This window comes from Zophobas morio, unplaced genomic scaffold, assembly GCF_036711695.1.
Source record: "Zophobas morio isolate AGI-343-1 ecotype UQ-CSIRO unplaced genomic scaffold, CSIRO_AGI_Zmor_V1 ptg000006l, whole genome shotgun sequence".
Lineage (NCBI taxonomy): Eukaryota > Metazoa > Arthropoda > Insecta > Coleoptera > Tenebrionidae > Zophobas > Zophobas morio.
The window spans coordinates 17,533,687-17,554,317 of record NW_026972111.1 but is presented as its reverse complement, the minus strand read 5'-3'; the positions used below and the strand labels follow the sequence as shown (position 1 = coordinate 17,554,317).

Here is a 20,631-nt window from a genome sequence, read left to right as displayed (position 1 = left end):
AATTAAGGGGCCAATAGATATATTTGTTCAAATTTGGTAAATCAACATCAAGTTTTGGACATCATTGTTAATATTGAAAATACTTTTATTGCATTTTTTTGTCGACTACGTTATAGAACTTTACGATCATTGTATTTTTTATCATTTACCGCGTTGTTTCCACAGTAGTGGAACTGGTTGCTACGTCCACACGACGGTAAGTGAATTATTTACCGTTTAGGCGAACGGTAAGTAATCATGTATTCAAGATTATGTTTATGCCTAGGCGAAATCATTGTAGCAAATTTTGTAAACCAAAAACAGGCTTGGTTGATGTTTTTCATAGCAAGACTTGATGAAAATAAATTTTGATCATACTGTAGAAGTGTAGATATCTTTAGTGCTGATATGAACGGATTATCAAGTCATTTGAGTGGAATAAGTTACATTTATTCAATTTTTAGATTCTTAACTATTTTTATTAAATCTTTAGCAACCCTGACAAATCAGTTTTTACGTATACTCGAGAGAAAAGTACGTCTTTATTTTATAGAAAATAATAAAGAAAAGTGCCACTTTTCTTGTTAGCAACACTTTTCCAGTTCCATCCGCTTCATTTAAATTTTTTGTAATACTTTTCATAACTGTGTTTCGATTTCACACGTATGTACTAAATTTACAGATTATTTTTTACATTTTTTGCATTGTGTTCACTTGGTTGCTATGAACAAGCATGTTGTTGTGATAATTGTACATTTTTACGTAGACATGATAATCATAAATCAAAAATTATTTTTGAAATTCTATTAATTTAAACTTTTAAACACTGGGTATAAGAAAAATGTGTTTTCCATTCTAGCTTCGCTCGTTGATTAAACCTTTTACACCCACTGGAAAACTACCACTTTTCTTTACTAATTAAACAGTCTTCTATTTATCCACAAGTGAACTGCGAAATTTTTATTTCACTGATAGATTTTTCGCTCAGAAAAATAAAACGGCTGATCAAGATTTTCATCCATTTTTAGCAATTTCGACAAAATACCAATTGTTTACAATTTTCATTGAAACGTTGCTGCAATAGCAAATATTCTTTTCTTTTTTTGACCAATTTTTTAAACACCTAATGTTAAAATAAAGCTAATCATGGACTGTTAAACTACAGATAAAAAGGCATGTTTTGCGTTGTTTCTTGTGAGTTTTCCATAACAAAATTTTGTTATGACGGCATCAACATTTTAGCAAGGACACTTATATCAATTTGAATAGGTGTGATGCGTGCTTCCGAGGTTTACGATGCGTAAGCTTAACAAGTATGATAATAGGTGCGGTGTAACACTAATAGTAACAGTACTGTATTTTCAGGAAAATAGGATGAACCATTCTTGATTTAATCAATAAAAAAAAGCTGGGCACCGGGTTTATGAACTGGACGAGTTGTCCATGAGCTACCTTAGGCTTGTATTATGTGTCTGAAGAAGAAGACAGATTAAACAATAAAAAAACACAATAATAAGAAACAAAACTACAGTAGATTCATAAAACACAAGTACAACAGCATATTATTTCATAAAATTTAGATAACCTTAACTGCGCAATATAATGGACGGACGTCATCAAATTGTTGATGGGGACGATTAGACAAGTTTTGATTAGTGTTTTACCATCTACACGATACTTGTAAAATACGTATAAAATTTGACAACAACAATCGGTAGTAGTAGTTTCGGAGTTTTATTTTTCTAATAGGAATCGACGTAGACGACAGATAAATGGAAACAAGAAACTACTTTTTTCTTTATTTAGGGGTCATGAAACGTCGAAGGAAAAAAGTAGCCAATCACTCGTTTCTATGGAGATTCTTTTAACAACTAATCGTATTAATTATTATTTAAAAAACTTAATGGTATCTTTTAAATAGGTGAAGACACAAGGTGTATCACATTTTAACGTACAAACCACTACATTAAAAGAAAAAATTAAACCAAATTTGAGTGTAATTCGTATCTATGACCCAACACACGAACGCGAAACTCAGGATTTAATTTTTATATTTTATTATTAAAAATAGGACATGTTTTTTTACCTAGTGTATTATTATTTACGCAATTCTTTTAATTTCATATGTTTTAAATTTTGGTAAGTCAAACATAAACTCAAAATGTTTTTGATAAAGCCTGATGATAGATGTTCGATATCCGAAACATGTCACCCCATAAATAAATAAATATCTATAACCCCTCGTTTACAATCACTTATAATTATACTTATACTTAAGTGCCAAAGTTTCAGTAGTGTAAAACTAATGGAACTGTTTACAATAGCAGTTATGTGCAGGAATTACTACTTAAGCGAAAAGTAGTTCCGTTGTCCCATCGTGCATACAACACATTGACTGCCGCCTTATATAAAATTAAATCAGGCCCCTCACGCCACATCAATTTTTTTACTTCAAATATAAAAAATCAATGAACAAACGTATTTTCATTATATTGCGAAATTTACCTTTGCTTGTTTTTAGGTAAATATAATTTTTTTGATGTAGTGACACATTGGTATCACGCGGCACCTTAGCAACCGTTAAAGCCAATTTTGCCTTGTGAGACCAATGTGTGTCACCACGGATTTTCCCGTCCCAACTTACACAGATGCGCTGTTTTCTGTGTCCACTTGCATTTACACGGATGTAGACAGGTATTATTTACGATTTCAAGATGTATAACTTACATCAAACACTACATTATGCATTTTTTTTTTTGACACATATGTTGCGGAGATGTATCTAGCCGCATGAATCCACCTTGGTCTCACGTACAAACAGGCCAAATAATGCATCTGGTTCACTGTGCCGAGCACATTTTAGTGCCATATAATTTAATGCAGTTCCAGAGTCCAGTGTTGCTTCACACGGCAAAATATGTCGTTCAGCGGTGTCAGTCCACATGGGTCTCACGGGGCATGTACTGCCAGTACGATCGTGAAGCCATATTGGTCTCACACGGCAGTCAACGTGTTAACAAATCTTGCAGGCTTCTACCTTTCTGCACAAATTTTATAATTGCACCAATTACAGGCAGAATTGTGCACAACCGCCATATCATACAGGCGCGTCCATTCCGATCAACTGTTTGTGTTTATTTTCAATTCAAAGCCCGCTTCCTTTTGAATTTGGCGAGTATTTTGATTGGCTACTTATTACGATTCTAATTTCGTAAGCACTATGTTGTAAACAACCCACAAAGAGGTCCAAGTTTGTAAGTATAATTTGTAGGTATCACTATACTACAAGTATAACTATAATTATAAGTGAATGTAAACGAGGGGTAAGAAATAAAAAGAAGTGGTTTTGTTTTCACAATACACCCTAATAAATTACAATGGCCACTTTCATCTCCGTTGATCAAATATATTATACTATACCAATTTTTTAACAATAATAAATCCTCCAGACAACATTCCTTCAAAAATGACTTTTTACCTGTATAAAAGCAGTTCAAAAAATTTTTGTTTTGAAAATATGTATGTATCTGGATAGAAGAGATTAAGAATTTTCTTTCGGTTGGAATCGCAAATAATTAACTCGCCTGACTTTTTTTTATATAGAGACAAAAATTATTGTATTCCGGAAATTTAATCTAAAAATCGCCTGTAATCAGAAACGTTTGAAGAAATTTAATAAAAAATCCATGTTCTCAATCAGCAGTATTTAAACAAAGTAATATATATTAGCAAATTTAGAAAAAAATACTGCTTACAACAGATGTTAATAAACGTGTTGATTAGAGCTGCCTTTACACTACAAACTTAACATTAACTGGACATTAGATGATGTAATTTCACAAAACAAGTAATGGCATCTGTGAAGGTTAGAATTTGCTGGTGATCGGTATTTAAGTTTTGTATTGCGGTTGCATTGTATTTTTTCTCTCAGCAGTAATTGCCAATAAATTTTTAAACAATATGATAGAAATTAGTAAGTACCTACACGTATAATCATGTTGCGAGCCTCAGTAGTGTAGCAAAGTAAGTGACAAGGTTGTATTTTAATATGTTATTTATTAATGAATTTATGTTACTCAATCAGAGTAACATCTGTTGCTGGAATTGCGATCAATAGAAAATATAATAAAATCTGATAAGATTATTCCAATTTTATATAAATTGTTTTTGTTATGTTTAGATAAGAACCGACTCAAAACAGAGTAAATGTTTGACAAACTTTGGAAACAACATTCCGATTTTCAAGAATATTTTGTCCTCGGTTTAAAGACGTCGCTTGTTAAAAGAACAGCATTTTATATTAACAAGGTTAGACGATAAAACTCTGTATTGATGGCAACGTAACAAGTGTGAATCACCATTTATTGGGGAGTACGTCATCGTGTTCAGATACCATTTACGAACTACCACGGAACAATAATTCGTAATCGATTAAATAAGTAATAACATATTGCAAAGCCGTTATAAAACAGCCATCATTTTGAAACGTTTAATAACTACTCCACGAGTAATCTTAGTTGATGGTAATGGTTAGTGGTTAGTTTTAAAACCGGTTGTGAAGGTCTAATAAGAATTCAATTTGCACAAAGTGAAGGAATCGCGGTTTCTTGGTTAAATTTTCTAAAACACATTTAGTTTTCTAAATATCCCGCGATAGATAACATAATTTTTTTGAAACTATGTTTTTTTGGAATATAAAACAAAATAATAGTCACCATAATTAAAAGTACTAAATACGTTCACAAATAAACAATAGTTTATAGAAACGTACTACTTAGTTTCCCCAAGTGGTATAACATGTGGTGACAATCAAGAAAACGGGTGATTTTTCTTTAAGATGTAATTGTTTTGTAAGCGTCGTTAATGGTTCTTAAAAAACATTTGTTGATGATATAAATTAAGCACTGTAATATTTTATTTCGCGTCAGCCAAGATTGTCTTAATACATCCGTTCCTAAAGGAGTGGTTTTTACTTCCTGAGCGTAAGTGTGGTAATCTTCCACTTCTATGTTTTCGTAACCCCTAAAGTACGAAAAAAGTAGTCTCCTGGTTCCGTCTGTTTGTCGCCTGTGTCAATTTTCATTAGACACGTAATATCCGAAACTATTGGACCGATTATTGTCAAATTTTGTATTATATTTGGAATACCATTTAGGTCGTAAAATGCTAACCACAATTTGGCTAATCATGCCTACCAACAATAAATTTGATGACGTCATTTCAAAGAATTCTATTTGAAAATGTTTCAGTTGTTATACAATAATGTACTTCTATAGTTGTGATGTACGAATCCGCTTTGAGTTTCTTTCTTAAACGGCCAAATGCTCACAAAAAATCAGCGAAGTATAGTAACATTTTACCAGTAACATAGGACGTCAACCTCCTTGGCCTAGTGGATTACATATGGACACGCGAACCAATTTGATGACGTCATCTCCAAAGTTTATACTAATTGTTTTAAATTTTATAAAGTAAGATATTCCTGCACTTGTGCTGTGTGAATCCGTGTCGAATTTTCACCGTAAACATTAAAATTTTCGGAAAAAAAATTCAAATTAAATTAAAAATGCAATTTAACTTTGAAACTGCAAAACTGAATTCTCTGAAATCTTGTAACATTTTAAGGTTACCGTAATTATGGACGTCATCTTAAAGTTAAACTATTATGACTCGATACTTGTGCTTTATCGACGCACTCACAGTTTTTAGAATTATTTATACAGGTGACTCAAAAAAATTAATGAAAGAGTCAATTTATTTTATTGTTTAAATCAGGAACTACACAACCTGTCTGCTTTGAAATTTTGCAGACGTTTTAAACTTATCGTAAGCATGGCAAATTTTTAATTAAAATACATATATCAATTTATCCCCCACAAAAAAAAAATAATGACGTCATCTCAAAATTTTGCAGAATAAATCCTACGTAAAATGTGCAAAATGTGATAAGTCTATTCTTGTGATTTAACATTCCATTAGCGGCTGGTTTATAGAAAGCAAATTAAATATTTAATCCTCGTTTAATTTAACAGAAGATTAAAATGTAGAATATGGGCCCGTGATTGGTTAAAACATGCACATTGCCTAGGAACGGACCTCAATTAAAAGTTAATCGCGAATTAACTTTACCTTTGCTTTCTATAAACCGGGTCTAAAAGTTTTTGAATTTCTTATACAGGGTGACTTATAAAAATTAATTAATGAGTCAATTTACTTTATTAATTAAATCAGGAACGGCTCACTCCATTTTCCCGAAAATTTGGGAGTTATATCGCTGTGTAAGTAGTACACACATTTTTACACAATCAGTTGTTTTAAAAATAACATTAAACATTGTCTAAAGAATTGACAGACAAGCTTTGATGTCTTTTACAAATCGCAAGAAATGATTTATCGTTTGTTTATGTATCTATAGGCAGGAGTTAAATAGTTCAATTAGAAGTAAATGATTTTTTAAACTGAACTCGCCCTTGCCAGTAATTTCATGGTCAAGCAACGTTTCGACAGGATTTTTTTTTCTTTCTATCGCTACCATATATTTAGTACTTATCTTTTACTTAATTAAGTTAAATAAATTCAAATAATTTTTTCATAAATGTTGCAATCTTACTGCTACAAACAGAGACAATCCGTTATTTGTTCTGGGCGCGTGGTTTACCCACTTCGACCTTTGTTCTAAATGGACAATTTTTGCAGCAAGAATAAAATCATCGATTTAGTTGTTATTGTTACACATGAAACGTAAATCATTAGTGTGTTGTTACGGTTTGCGGGTATTAAAATCGACGTGAGTATAAAACTCAACAATTGATTTCTCGAATGCAGCAAACTACACGACTAACTTATACAGCGTTAATGTACAGATCAACTTAACTTGTACTCATTAATCGACTGGAATGGATTTGACTAGATTCTAATTCTCTCAACGACTGACTGTCCATTCCCGAGGGTTGTCCCTATTTAAACCGGTATGCGTTCTTCTAGAGAGTTCGCGATCCCCGCCTTCGAGGTTGTTCCAGTGTCCGCTATCGAGATTTCCGGCAAATCGTATCCAGGGTTTTCTCTATTCGAACGCCGCCGCCGTTACCGATGATGAGTCACAGCCGTACATACTAGAAAACCCATAGACGTCGTACCGGGGTGGGGTATGGATTTACTTCGTAACAGTATGTTTTAGACAGTTTATTAATTTTTACTTCCCGAGCGCAAGCGAAGAAAGTGTTATAATAAGGTCCATCGGACGAATAGTTACTTTCATGGTTCTTCGACCTCAAGAGTACGATAAAATAGGTCTCCCGTTTTCGCAAAGCTGTCTGTCTGTCGTCTATCTGTGTCCAGTTTTATTAGAAAGATAATCTCCGAAACTATTTGACCGATTGTTGTGAAATTTTGTGTGTATGTTGATGGTAAAAGACTAACCAAAATTTGTCTGATCCTCTTTACAAACACTTTGATGATATCACCTCAAAATTGTGTATAGTAACTGTTTTGAATTGTTATAAAATAATTTCTGTGCTTGTGGTTTATGAATCCGCCTTGAGTTTTTTCCCCAGGCATCTAAATATCGCAAAAAAATCCAGTTGGATAATAAACTTTTGTATAAACATAAAGCAAATTCAAATAAAAATAAAGCAAATTCAATTGTTGAGCGGTGTATCGAGTAGCCTGTCCTAGTCGCAACACGAAGATTGTAGATTCGATGATTTTATACGGCTTTTTTTTTCACTGTGACTATTATAATCAAAATTTTTTTAACTTATAGGATTTATTATAAAAAATAAAATTTGCCATAATCAATTTTTATAATAAACATTTAGACAACCCAATGAAAATCTCCAGACTGCCCTTTCGACTGCCTTTGGGCCTTAGGCCACTGGAACCCAGTGAGTCACTACCGACAGCCTCTACACTCACCAACTTAAATTTTATAATTTCACGAAGAAGCGGGATTTGTTGGACTATACTTCGGGAGGAAAGCTCTGCCTAAATAACTCGAAAATTTTTTTGGCCTTGATTTTATCCAAAACTCATTATTGGAAGATTTTGATAATTTACATTTGCTTTTCTGATAAACCTAAACCATTTCAACGTTTAAGTATACCTGAAAGATTTCAGAGTAATTTTTTATTGTAATTCAAAATACACGTGGTGATTATGAATTAAATTATACACTGACATTATGTCTAATTGACCAGCTCAGAATTCACAGTAAGTTTACATCACAAACAATTTCTGTCAACATCATAAATTGGATAAAAAAAACTAGAATTTTTTCGGTCGTTGTGTCAGGTAAGGCAAGTTTGAATTTATTAAAATTATAATTTGAATGTTTTACACCACCACTTATGAGAAGGCAGAGATTATCTGTGAGATTGCATGAAAACAATTGTAATGACTTAGTTACAGCAGAAGGACGTGGGGGCGGAAAATCATGTCGTCGAAGTTCACATTGAAGACTCTATAGGCAACAGATTAACATAAAAGACATGTCAGATTTCAATAAACTAATTCTTATTCTTGTTTGTTTCGAAATTATGTATTTTTAGTATACCAAGTGTGTGTAAATTGAAATTGTAATAGTTTTGTCAACTTCTCGGTTTATTTTTCGCTTTGTATTCAATGTGGCTGCACTTTCGGCTTCGCCCCAAACGCAATAGCTTTGCGTGGATGATAATATTATTTTAGTTTCGTAAGATACAAACAACTATGTATTTCTAATTCTTTAAAGATTTTCCTTATCACAGTAACCACGGCCCGATGTCGGCGTATGCCACCAAAATTACAGACGGCAATTAATTCGGTAAAATGTTATGACAAAAGAAAAAACCTTTCATTTTTAAACTGTAGATTCAAGGCAAAACAATGGATATCGTTACTCAAAACACTTTGAACAAATTTTCGTGTAAATTCGTCTATTCGTGCTATACAATAAGAAAAAATTTTTCAAATTTCGTTCAATGAATAATAGATAATAACTAATAGCATAGAAAATTTTTTTTTGGGTCGATAATCTTGAAAGGAATTTTTTTTCTCAGTATACTTATAATGTACTCGTAATTAGTTGTTTCGTTATTATTTAATTTCGTTAATAACTAGAAAGAGAGGCTACTAATGTCTCGCTTAACCCAAAATAGATACATTTATGACGATGCTTTTTACTTTACATTCATTGTTAATCACTTGGATAATGTATCATGAACCATGGAACATAATTTCATCGATGTTATCGTTAACTTCGTAGTAGTTGAATTTCGCCTTAGGGTAATAACAGAGCTTCTTCACCTGCTCAAGCTATTTAACCGACGAATTTTATCGTACCGTCTCCGTCGCTAATATGCATGTCCAGATGTCCTTTTTCGTCTCTGCAGCTTTCGGTTTTAATTTCCTATCGTGTTTTCGATTATTCCAATTAAGGTTGTTATTTTAAAATGATATGTTTTTTTCATGCAGGGCGGATAATTAATTACCAGAATTAATAAATGTAAATATTAAATTATTCGTTAATTGTTTGGTGGCTAAATAGCAATCGTAGATGCCACAGGTGACGCACTTTGTTACGATCAGTTTTGAAAATGGGAGATAATTATTATTTCAAGCGTGTACACACAGAAGGCAGTTGCGGTTTTGGTCGATGATAAAGATCGAGTAAAAACTTGCTATTAATGGTAAATTATTGGTTGTTAGTGCAGGTTTACTCATAAGCTGTAATTGCATGTTCTTGCACAATTTATGATTAGTTAAGATTCTAAATGTTACGTGTAAAAACAAAGTAATTAGTTCATTTGAATAATCGAAAGAAGGATAGATGCATACATAAGTATGTACACGTTTTATTTTATTTTGTTTACGTCTGCATTAAGCGAGAAGGTTAAGAAAATTGAGTTATTGTTTGATTCCCACAATGCTCTAGGGTCATGTCATGTTTATTCCCTTAGAAGTTAAAGTAGAGTACAAGATAACAATTATACAAATATTTGAAACAGACAGTTGCTTTTTTTGTATAGAGAAACGTGTCTAGAATATACTCGTAGTACAAGTCCGGGTGGAAATCACAATCTGCCTCCTTGTTGATGTATTAAAAAATTCAAGCAAAATATGTGATCCTAAATTACCATTAACTACTCCATTTTACAAAACCTGGACAAAACTAGCATTATGTAGTGACTAGGACCAAAGCTTGGCTGTCTTAGTTCATTATTTACGGTAATTTAATATTTTGTTGATTTTGGATCCTTGGATATCCATTTTCTTTCCTTTGCAGTAACTGTTTGCCGCTATTGATATATTTTGTTGTTAACCAGGCGACATTTAAAAAAATAACTGCAAACTTTAAATTAATTAACTATTTCTCTTTGTTCCTTGTTTTTTGGTTTATTTTTGTTTGTTTCATTGGATTTATGTTTTTTTTTTTGTACAGGCTGATTATTTTATCTATTCACGCCTGAATAATTTCATAAAGGCAACAATTTTCACATCATAGCAACGTTGATCATTCTATTAATCTTTTTAAATTAGGAACCATAGTTAATAAATGCAACAACACAAAAATTACACCATGTCATAAATGACAACAAAGACATCAATAATTAAACAAATATAAAAAAAAAATAAAAAAATAAATAAGTATCCTTACAGCTCTATCCTGCGTTCAAAAGTCCTACGTAGTCTAATTAGAATCTCGGGTATTATATAAAGATCTGGACGACACCACGATGCTTTCGCGCAAATGATCTTCAATTTGAAATGGAACGGCTGAAATGACATGGGTGAAATCGGTTTGCCCTTAGGATGTTAAAAACAAACCTCTGACTAATTTGCATTTGTCTTGCGATCTGCCATTGACTCACGTGAGGATTTTCTTCTATAATTTCAATCAGGACAGCTTCATTTTCTTGTTACTGTACGATGCACGTACTAACTTTAGTTTTCTTAAATTGATCAACTTCACCTAAATTTTTTTTCGAGTTTTCTAAATGCTTGTTTAGAAGGAATTGTATCACCGGATATATAGACGAGCGGTAGCATCGAAATTTCCATTAGACTTCCCAAACTTAAAAGTATACCTATTGGTTTTTTTTCGGAATTCGAAAACATTGTTAGCAAAACTTGAAAATAATTTGACTGTTAGAATTAACAATAATAACAAATATTATTAACAATAGTAGTAGTAGAGTAGTTAGAATACCACATGCATGCGTTCGATATTGACCAAAAATAATTTTCACCCAACTCATGATGAATACAACGCAAGACTATTATAAATTAAAGACACTTTATTACAGAAACTTAGCATATACAGCAAAAGACTTAAAAGATATAAACAAACACGTCTCAGAAAAATTATTTTATCGAAATTTAACTAATGCAGACAAAACTCAATTAATTGGTAGACTTGTAAGTTCACAGGATTTAACAACTTTCTGGTCAAAGCTTTGGTCTCAACAATTTGAGTTTAATAAATCTGCTCAATGGCCTACTCACATACCCAACGAACTATCCAAAGTTACACAAATGAATGATAATAAGTAATCAAATAACACTTGCTGAATTGATGAATGGCGTCTAGAACGCTAAACTGAAAATCACCAGAACCAGACAAAATACATCATTTTTGGATCAAAAAATTCAATTGTATACAGGGTGTTTGCGAAATGCACCGACAAAAAAATTGGAAGGGTTCCCGAGAGCATAAGGAATGAAAAAAACTCCTGTTGTATTATCAAAAGTTGCAAAGTAAATTTACCCGTTATCCAAGCTTTATTCGCGCCACTGTAAGAGGTGCTTCCAGATTCAATTAATTCACGTTTTATAAAAACATAGCAACCAAAAACTGACAACGAAAGGTGAAGTTTGAAAAATCTCAAGTAAAAAGTCAAAAGTATTTTTTCAGAAACAATCAATTTGATATAATTTTAACTGGATGTTTAAACATTTTGGAGGAAAGAATTATTTTAAATGGTAGTAATTAGTCATTTTTACATAATTTTCCTTGTGTCGAGGTCCTATTAGAACGAGGGCCGGCGAACCACTGTCCAGGGTTGCGCGTCTTCTTTCCCGTTTTTCGCGTTCCGCTGTGATTTTTTCAGTTCTTATAAGAACGCGGTTCTGGACAGTGGTCCTCCGATCTTGGTTCCACTGAAATTCCGACGTGATAGGTAATCATCTGCGTGTTCTTCTTCAGGATGTTGTCATTGTCTCTGGTTATGAACAGCCTTATTAATGAATGAGCATAGTTAACAAAAAGAAACTACTAATAAGAATAAGACTTTTCAACGACGATAACCAACTAAACTTCTGCTCGCCGAATTAACGACTGCTGCGTTCTTCTAACGATATCTGGATTATTTATAATCAGGGCAGCAACATTTTGAATGCGATTTGTCAACTCTTGCACCGTATTCAATGGAGTTTGATAAACGACCTGCTTCATGTAACCACATAAAAAAAATCACAGGGATTGAGATCCGGAGAACGAGGTGGCCACAACATTCCTCCCAATCCATTTATTTGGAAAGTTTCGGTCAAACCATTCCCGCACTTATACGGCATAATATCCATCATGAAAGTACCCTAGATCCCTACGAACATTTAAGGGTACATTTTCCAAAAGTGGTCCTAAATCGTTGTTTAAAAAATCTAAATACGCAACCGCTGTTAAGCGAGGGGGCAGAACGTATGGACCTATCAAATCTGTCTTGAAAATGCGTTTCCCGTATGGCATGCGGATTTTCATCAGACCAAATATGAGTATTACGAGGATTAAAAACTCCTATTGTGAAAGTAGCCTCGTCGGTGGTCAAAAGCTTCTGCACAAAGTCTGGTTGCTCCATATTTTTTTACAGAACCGCATTCGAAGAGGCAGGTTTTCTGGTTTAAGGGATTGCACGCGCTGCACGTGGTATGGGTGAAGCCCTTGTTCTTTTAGGGTTCGCCAAACAACAACAAACGGAGAAACTCCTAATCTGTATGATTATCTGCGAATGCTTATGTTTGGATTTTCTTCTACAACTTCTAGTATTTCTGGTTCCACGTCTATAACATGTTCGGTTCTTTCACGACCACGATCCGTCGTACTTGGTTGAAATTTTGCGTTTTCCCGGAGACATTGAACAACGACACTAAATGTTGTGTGATGACTGATGAAGCAATCTTCGGCCTGGAAATTCCTTCTTGTAGAGACGCTGCCCTTCATGAGCATTTTCAAATGCTCTTGCGTAAATCAAGACTATATCGGTCATTTCGGCATTAGAAAAAGCTGCCGTTTTAAAAGTCAATAAATTTGAGTGAATTTTTAGGGTCACTAAGCAATGAAGATAACGTTTTTACATTTTTCTTAGTAACCACATTATCTTTTTAATCACTATTAACTCAGTAGCGTACATGCTATTTTGACCAAATTTTCAATCAATTGTATTTCGAAAACTAAAACACTTTTATTAGAACATTTTTCTGTTAATGATATCTACTCATCCAGAACAATTTTCAGTTTTTTTTGCCGGTGTATTTCGCAAACACACTGTATACACTTATTTAATAGAACACTTAAACCAGTTCCTTCTTAACCTATCCACAATCCACATTTCTAACATTTTTATATCATAGTGTAACATATCTAAAAATCTAATAAAGATGATGACACAACAAATTCATCATCAAAATACAGACCTGTCACATGTTTATCTACAATTTACAAAATACTAACCTTATGTATAACATAAAAACCTATCAACATTGTTTTACATCCGGCATCATCAACGAAGAAGAAAAAGAACGGATCCTTTGGTTACAAAAATCAATTAATCATGGATTGATTATTCCATGACTTGTGAATACGCTAGGAAATAAAATAGAAACATAAGTCTGTACATTTTATTGATTATAAGAGAACGCTTATGATTCAGTCCCTCATTCCTGCCTGTGCAAAATTATTCTGGATTATGCAAATTGGAACCTAAAATATGTGGTCTTCTCAATGGAATTTTGGAAAATCTCCCTTCAAATAACATTAAATGATCAAACAGTTCAATTAGATCTAATAATGGTCAGAGAAGGAACTTTTCAAGGTGATTCCTTCACTTCGCTATAGTTCTGTTTAGCAATGCATCCTCTTTCCGACATCTTGAACAGCTCCATATAGATGATATACAAATAGTCCACGTACGAAAAATCAGTTGACAAATCTAATAAATCTAACCGAACAGTTCCGGTGACATTGGAATGCGCTTTGGTGTTGAAAAATGTAAGACGCAAGCAATTAGAAGAGCCGTTCATCATCAGAATAACGAAATAATCGAAGCCCACGAACGAAGTATCTGGGCTTTCATCAGTCTTCCAGTATTGATCATACCAAAACTAAAACAAAGCTCAAAGAACAATATCTGAAAAGATTAAAATTAATTTTGAAGATAAAGTTAAAAGCAAAGAGTTTTATGAAAGCAGCAAGTTCATCTGTGTTCCACTGCTAACATATTCTTTTGGAATAATTAAATTGTCAAAAACTGATTTGGCAAATTTAAAAATCTCAACAAGAAAAACATTCACACAATCTGAAATGATCAATTGAGAGATTCTCATTATCTCATCAGAACGGAGGACGGGAATTCAAGAACTTTGAAAAATCTACACGCCTCACAAACTGGACAGTTAAGAATTTGAAATAGTTACACTTAAATGAATAATTTTATCAAAATGCAAAAAGCTGTTTTGTTAGAAACATGTCATATTGTTCGTAAGTTTCTTAAACAATCTGATCGTGCTAGTCAAAATAAGTTAGCATCAATAGGTCAGAGAATAATAACAGACGAATTTGTATGCTGTTATTCTAGGATCTTAAAAGTTTTTTATTAATCTGATCAGTGTATAATAGAAGTCTTGCCCGAATGTCGGTCGTTTCCGGGTCAGTGGTGGATTCTGATATAATTCGCGTCAGCGTGAAATCTTTTACTGTCCTTCAAGTAATAGTAATATACACGTGAAATCCCCCATCATTTCAATGTGCAAAGTATGTAATAGTATTTTTAAAACCTGCGACCTGACTGATAATATTTCTGTTATCCAAAATGTGATAATCCAGGAATATGGCATATAAGGCATACGTATCAATTGGTAATTATTTCGTATTAGTGTCTTTCTTGCAGATTCACAATTTGCTTTATAGTAATTTGGTCAAATTTGATCTGTGGAATATTATTTATTTTAATTTTATTCTAGCTAAATTTTTAACATTCAGCAACACAAAATTCCTATAATGTTTTGTTTTTTGTTTTTTTTTCCTTTCCCTGTAATTGGGTCTACCCCGTTGGGAAAGATGTCAACAATAATAATAAATAATAATATTAATTAGCCGTCTTAATCATAAATTAACTGTTGTAAGGAACACAAAGGGAATACTAAAAACTTAAAGTAATAAAAAAAAATGTACATTGCGTCGAGACTGAACGTTTTTTGAACATAAGCAGAAAATAAACTAGTTTATAGCGAACCCACTCAGATAATTATCTTAAGGAAGATTGTTTTTTTAATTTTGAACTTTAGTACATATTTGAAACTTATTTGAGTGATGTGTCAGATCAGATGTGTTGTTTGTTTTCAAATTGTTATTCTTTTTAGCGCTTGATTAAGATTGTTCAATACCATCAGTATATATTTTTATCAACACACCAATGGATCAGTTATCCGCTAATGACGAACTCAGCTGACCTGCAATATGCCTAGGAACTTAGAATACATGAATAAATAAATAGATCTTGTTTATAGCGCAAAAAAGAAGACATAACTTCGCGTACAATGATTAGTAAATATATACAGCTAATAAAATCGAAGGCGTAAATTTCTCGCTTTATACATTGAATTCCGATAACGGATTTTTTAACATAAGAGCATACAATTGTATTTCTATTATTTATGTTTAACGATATCATTTTTCAATGTTAGTTACTGTTGTATAATTTTTTTAATCGATGCATATAAATGTTTCAACAAGTTTCAAAGTTTTTAGTCCTCATATTAGCACGATGTTTAATTAATCAGAGTAATAATACCTCCAAAATAAAAGTATTAAGACCCACCACTGACGGAAATGACCGGCATTCAAGCAAGACTTCTATCATTACGGGTACTAAGACCAAGTAAATGTTCATCCACCTTTTATTATTATTATGGCCAGAAAACTGCTTTGCAAAGCCTTTTTTCTCAAAATTTCGGTAACGCCATTGTGAATAGCATATAAAAAATTCAAAACAATATTTAAAATACGAAGGAAGTTCTTTCTTTAAATTTATATACATTAAAACGTGCATTGCTATAAGAAACAACAGAATGTTTATGTTCTGTATGTAATAGACAGAAAATAAGCAACTTAACAAACGACTGACAAGGTCCTAAGGTTTCAAACTTGTAATAGTCAAAACAACAACTTTGATTTTGGTAGCAACAAATTGTTTGATTTTGGTAGCAACAAATTTATCAATTGCTACATTTGTGTAGGCAATGGTCTCAGGTGATATAGCAGTCAGGGGCGGCTCATGACTTGAAAAATTGATGAGGCACAGCACAAAACGCTCTAAAATATAAATAAATCAAGTTTACTTAAATATTTTCTATTTAGTCAAATAAACAAATTTGTAAACTCATTTAACTGTCCACAAAGAACCAACGTGAAGGTGTAAGGAGGTCTTGCAAGGAAAGGATGAGAATGACAGGACAAAAGGAAAGGGAAGCGTGGTCAGAAAAAACTAATATAACTTCTAACAAAAAACAAAATTAAAATAAACTTTAAAGGAAACATATCGAAAAAGATCAAATACAACATAAAATAAAGCTAATTTGATTTATAACAAAAAACAAAATGAAAAAAATATAAAATATAAATACGGATTTATTTTAAATTTTTTTTTATGGATCAATTAACGATTTACTCAAATCAGGAACCGGCGGTTTTAATTCCTTAACTACATACAATTTATCATCATACGTGAAAGTAGAAAAAACAGAACTGCCATTGTCATTTAACGTTAGTAGAGAAAAATTCCGATTTACTCGTAATCTTAAATAACGATTACCGAAATCAAATTATGACAAGCACAAAGCACTAACGCGACCCACGCAAACGTAGGCACTTTTAAGACAAAATTCTGTTACCGAAATTTTGAATCAATTTATACCCACACAGATTTGTGGCAAAACAATCAACGGCCTAATTTTGAATACTCCTGCGAATGCAGACTGCATTGCAATCGCACGTTCCCCGCGCGCAAATATTATAGTTGTCCATCTCTTTTGCAAGCACGGAAATGAGGCTAGCCTCAATTTTGTCTTTTTTCAACTCATACCGCTTATAAGTGTATTGCAGGTTGCTTGCCTATTAACGACATGATTTCTATATATGCTGTAGAGGCAAGCTTCGAGTCGGCCTCATTCGCGTCACAAAATACATGTTGTGTCGAGTGTTTAAGCGCGCTGTTTAATTAAGGGAGCAACGAGTACCTACCGAGATAAAAATAAGAATATAATTTTCTATATTTATTTTTAAAATTTTAGAAAAAAGACACAAATTATTGGCCGAAATGTGTCCGTATAAAATAATAAAAATCCTAATAAGGCGTAAAATTCATTGGTGAGGCACTGCCTCACCTGCCTCATAGGACAAGCCGCCCCTGATAGCAGTATATTCTTCGTCTGTACCAAACATTCTTTGATCTTGCCCGACGCGAATGGCAGTTATGACTTATAAATACAAGTTGGCGTAATACCAACCCACAAACCATTGAAAACATATTCTCTAAAAATCACATTTTTAAATCAAAATTGAAAGGAATTTGAAACAAAATTCCTCTGAGTTTGATTTCTGAAGATTTTAATACCAGAACATTTTTTTACTCTAAACATGGTAAAGTATGGGCTTAATCCCTATGTTCAGTTTTAAAAAACACACATCATGCATCCAATGTTAGGCAAGGCTCCTTGATTAAAAAAAAATACACACACAACTAAAGAAATAGCACAAATTATATTTTAACTGAAGTAAAGAAATTAAATATCTTATGCTATGGAGAATAAAACCAAATCTCTTCATTAACTTCATTCGAACTACATATGTACTTTCGAATTTTTTGTTCTACAAAATCAAGTGTAGATATTTGATGTAATATGGTTACATACTTGCAATTCATTGATGTGGTTTTTTTAAACTGAACATAGGATTAAGCCTATCACACTATATTCTTGATATATTCATCACCTTCAATTTTGGATATTTAATCGGTTTTTAAATATTTTTCTTATCCGGCCGCCAGTAAATCAAAATACACGTGCATTTTAAATAGGCCATTAGCAGCATTACCATTATCTGTTGTCAATTACGAAGTATACAATTTAAAACGAAAGATTAGAAAAGAAAATTGTGTCCCTTGGACTTCCATTCATGATGATTAACATATATTTATTATTAAATAAATTTTACAACATATGTTCTAAACTCAACTAAACTGTTTTTTGTGCTCCATTAATAAAATATCATTCTGTTTTTTAGGACCGTTTATACTAGATGTCTCAAAATAAAAATATGGATTGATTTATTTTATTGGGCATTTGAAAAATGACTCACTTAATTTTCTGAAGCTTTGAAGAGATGTTAACATTATGTTTAGCGTTACATCGAATATACATATGTGAAGATATTTATCTTCACTAAAAATTGATTATTTCTTATTACAAAAAGACCTATAACTTCATTTTACACTAAAAAATATGAAAATAGACATTTACCATGATAACCATACAGTGCTTCTCTTGGCTTTTATTTTTTCGATAGTAAAACTATCGATGTTGCAATTCCGATCGATAAAAGTTTAAGTATCCAAACATTTGTTGTATATTTGGAAGTTGAGATTTCATTCAGTATGCATTTAGAGAGCATAGGTTGTCCTTCAATTTAGTTATACTCTATATAATCTAAGATCTGTGGCAAAAATGTTCATTAATATACTTCCATGCTTATTCCCAAAAAAAGTTATAAGCATGCATATTAGTGCGGTTGCTAAGACTTAATGGCAATTTGACCAAAGAGCGACCTAGCGGCGGTGGAACAAAAAAACCTCGAAATGTAGCGGAACTTTTCAGACAATAATAATAATAGCAATAATTAACATAATTTAAAAATTTTTAGTTTACCGCTTTACTGAAAAATTGTTGGTTGTCTAATAATACTGTTTGTATGATAACGAATATTTTCAAGTAACCCAATATTCTATTTATAAATATTATTCTGAATGGTGGATGTAATGTGTTAAACTTGTAAACTTTTAACCATCGTAACCTTTTTCTTACTGTCCGTGCCAGCAAAAAAAAAACGAGCTGTTAAATCAATGTTCATTGATTTTATACAGACAAATGTATTGGTATTTGTGCATACGCAATCTATTGTCATGTATTTTTAGAAATGATTTACGTTTTATACGTTTTGTTTAGGTTGTGAATATAAAGCACATAGTACGATTTCATGGTTATTACAGTGGTAGATAGTATAATGTTATATTGTAGTACAGATTACTATTACGTTTTCAGCAAAATCCAGGAATTTCCAGGGGTCAAAATATATGAAGTCTTTCCTTTTTGTTGATAGGTTGAATCATTTGTTCTATAATGTCGATGCAGTTAGTTTAATCCTTACCAATATCAATATCAATAACAGTATCCTTCTTTTATTTAATAAATCCAGAAGTTTCAGAATTACCATAGACAAAAAAAAATGCACGGAAAATTTAAATCAAAATGGGATTACCTGACTGCAATGGTAACTGTAGCATTTTACCCGCAGAAAGAAATAAAAAAAAAACTGCAAACACTTTTACTTTTATGTTCTAACGAAACGAGTTGTGTTTAAGAAATACAAATGTCTCTATATCTAATAGGAAGTGTCTAATACATATATGACATTAAAAATGCGGAATGTATAGAAAATTAAAATGAACCATTTTATCAGTAGCAGTAAATATTTAATTTTGTTTCTGTAAAAAAATATCAATGTATGTCGTTTTATTTACAGATTCGCTTTTTTCGTCAGCGGGCTACACGTTTGGTGCACCAACGCCTCCCCCAGGCTCACCATATTCTCCGGTTCCAGTGACGCAGTTGGAACTTTTTGCAAAAGGCTTCAACTCGAACATCATTATCCAACAACCCGACTACCCAGTGAGTCCCAAGAAACTCCAAGTGCAAGAGAAACGGTGTGATGAAAAGTGTTGTAATTTAAAACTGCAGAAATCGTGCAATTGCCAAATCGATTCTTCTCCGAAAAAGTTTTCTGAAAACGGTAACGGGTGTTCTCGAACCAATCCGATCGAATGGACTGGAGTAAGTGTAAAAAAAGAACCCGGGGCGAATCCTTGTCAAGTCGCGGAAATAACTACTAGTGTTTCGCCGGTAGTTAAGGTGGAAGTAACGTCACCAAAAAACTCGAATGAATTACAACATAACGTTGTGTCAAATTCCAGCGTTAATGGTAACGGTAAGTGATGGCTTGTTTTAGACGTTAGTTGTGCGTAATATTAAAATTAAGAAAATATGAAAATTACATCCTTACAAACGAAAACGACAGGTTTTTAACTTTTTTTTTTATCAGAATATTTACAAGTATGTTGTTTTCTTTTTGAA

The 20,631-nt window shown here is 32.5% G+C and overlaps 1 protein-coding gene across 2 annotated transcripts in view; it reads left to right on the top strand.

Annotated features, from left to right (window-relative positions):
* The window catches only part of LOC135123739 (protein winged eye), a 173,941-nt gene that overhangs the window by 103,582 nt on the left and 49,728 nt on the right, over positions 1 to 20,631 (top strand). For both annotated transcript variants that reach the window (XM_064048606.1, XM_064048605.1), the window contains exon 4: positions 20,024 to 20,485. In XM_064048606.1, the coding sequence (XP_063904676.1) occupies positions 20,024 to 20,485 (462 nt within the window). The remainder of the gene's footprint in view (positions 1 to 20,023; positions 20,486 to 20,631) is intronic.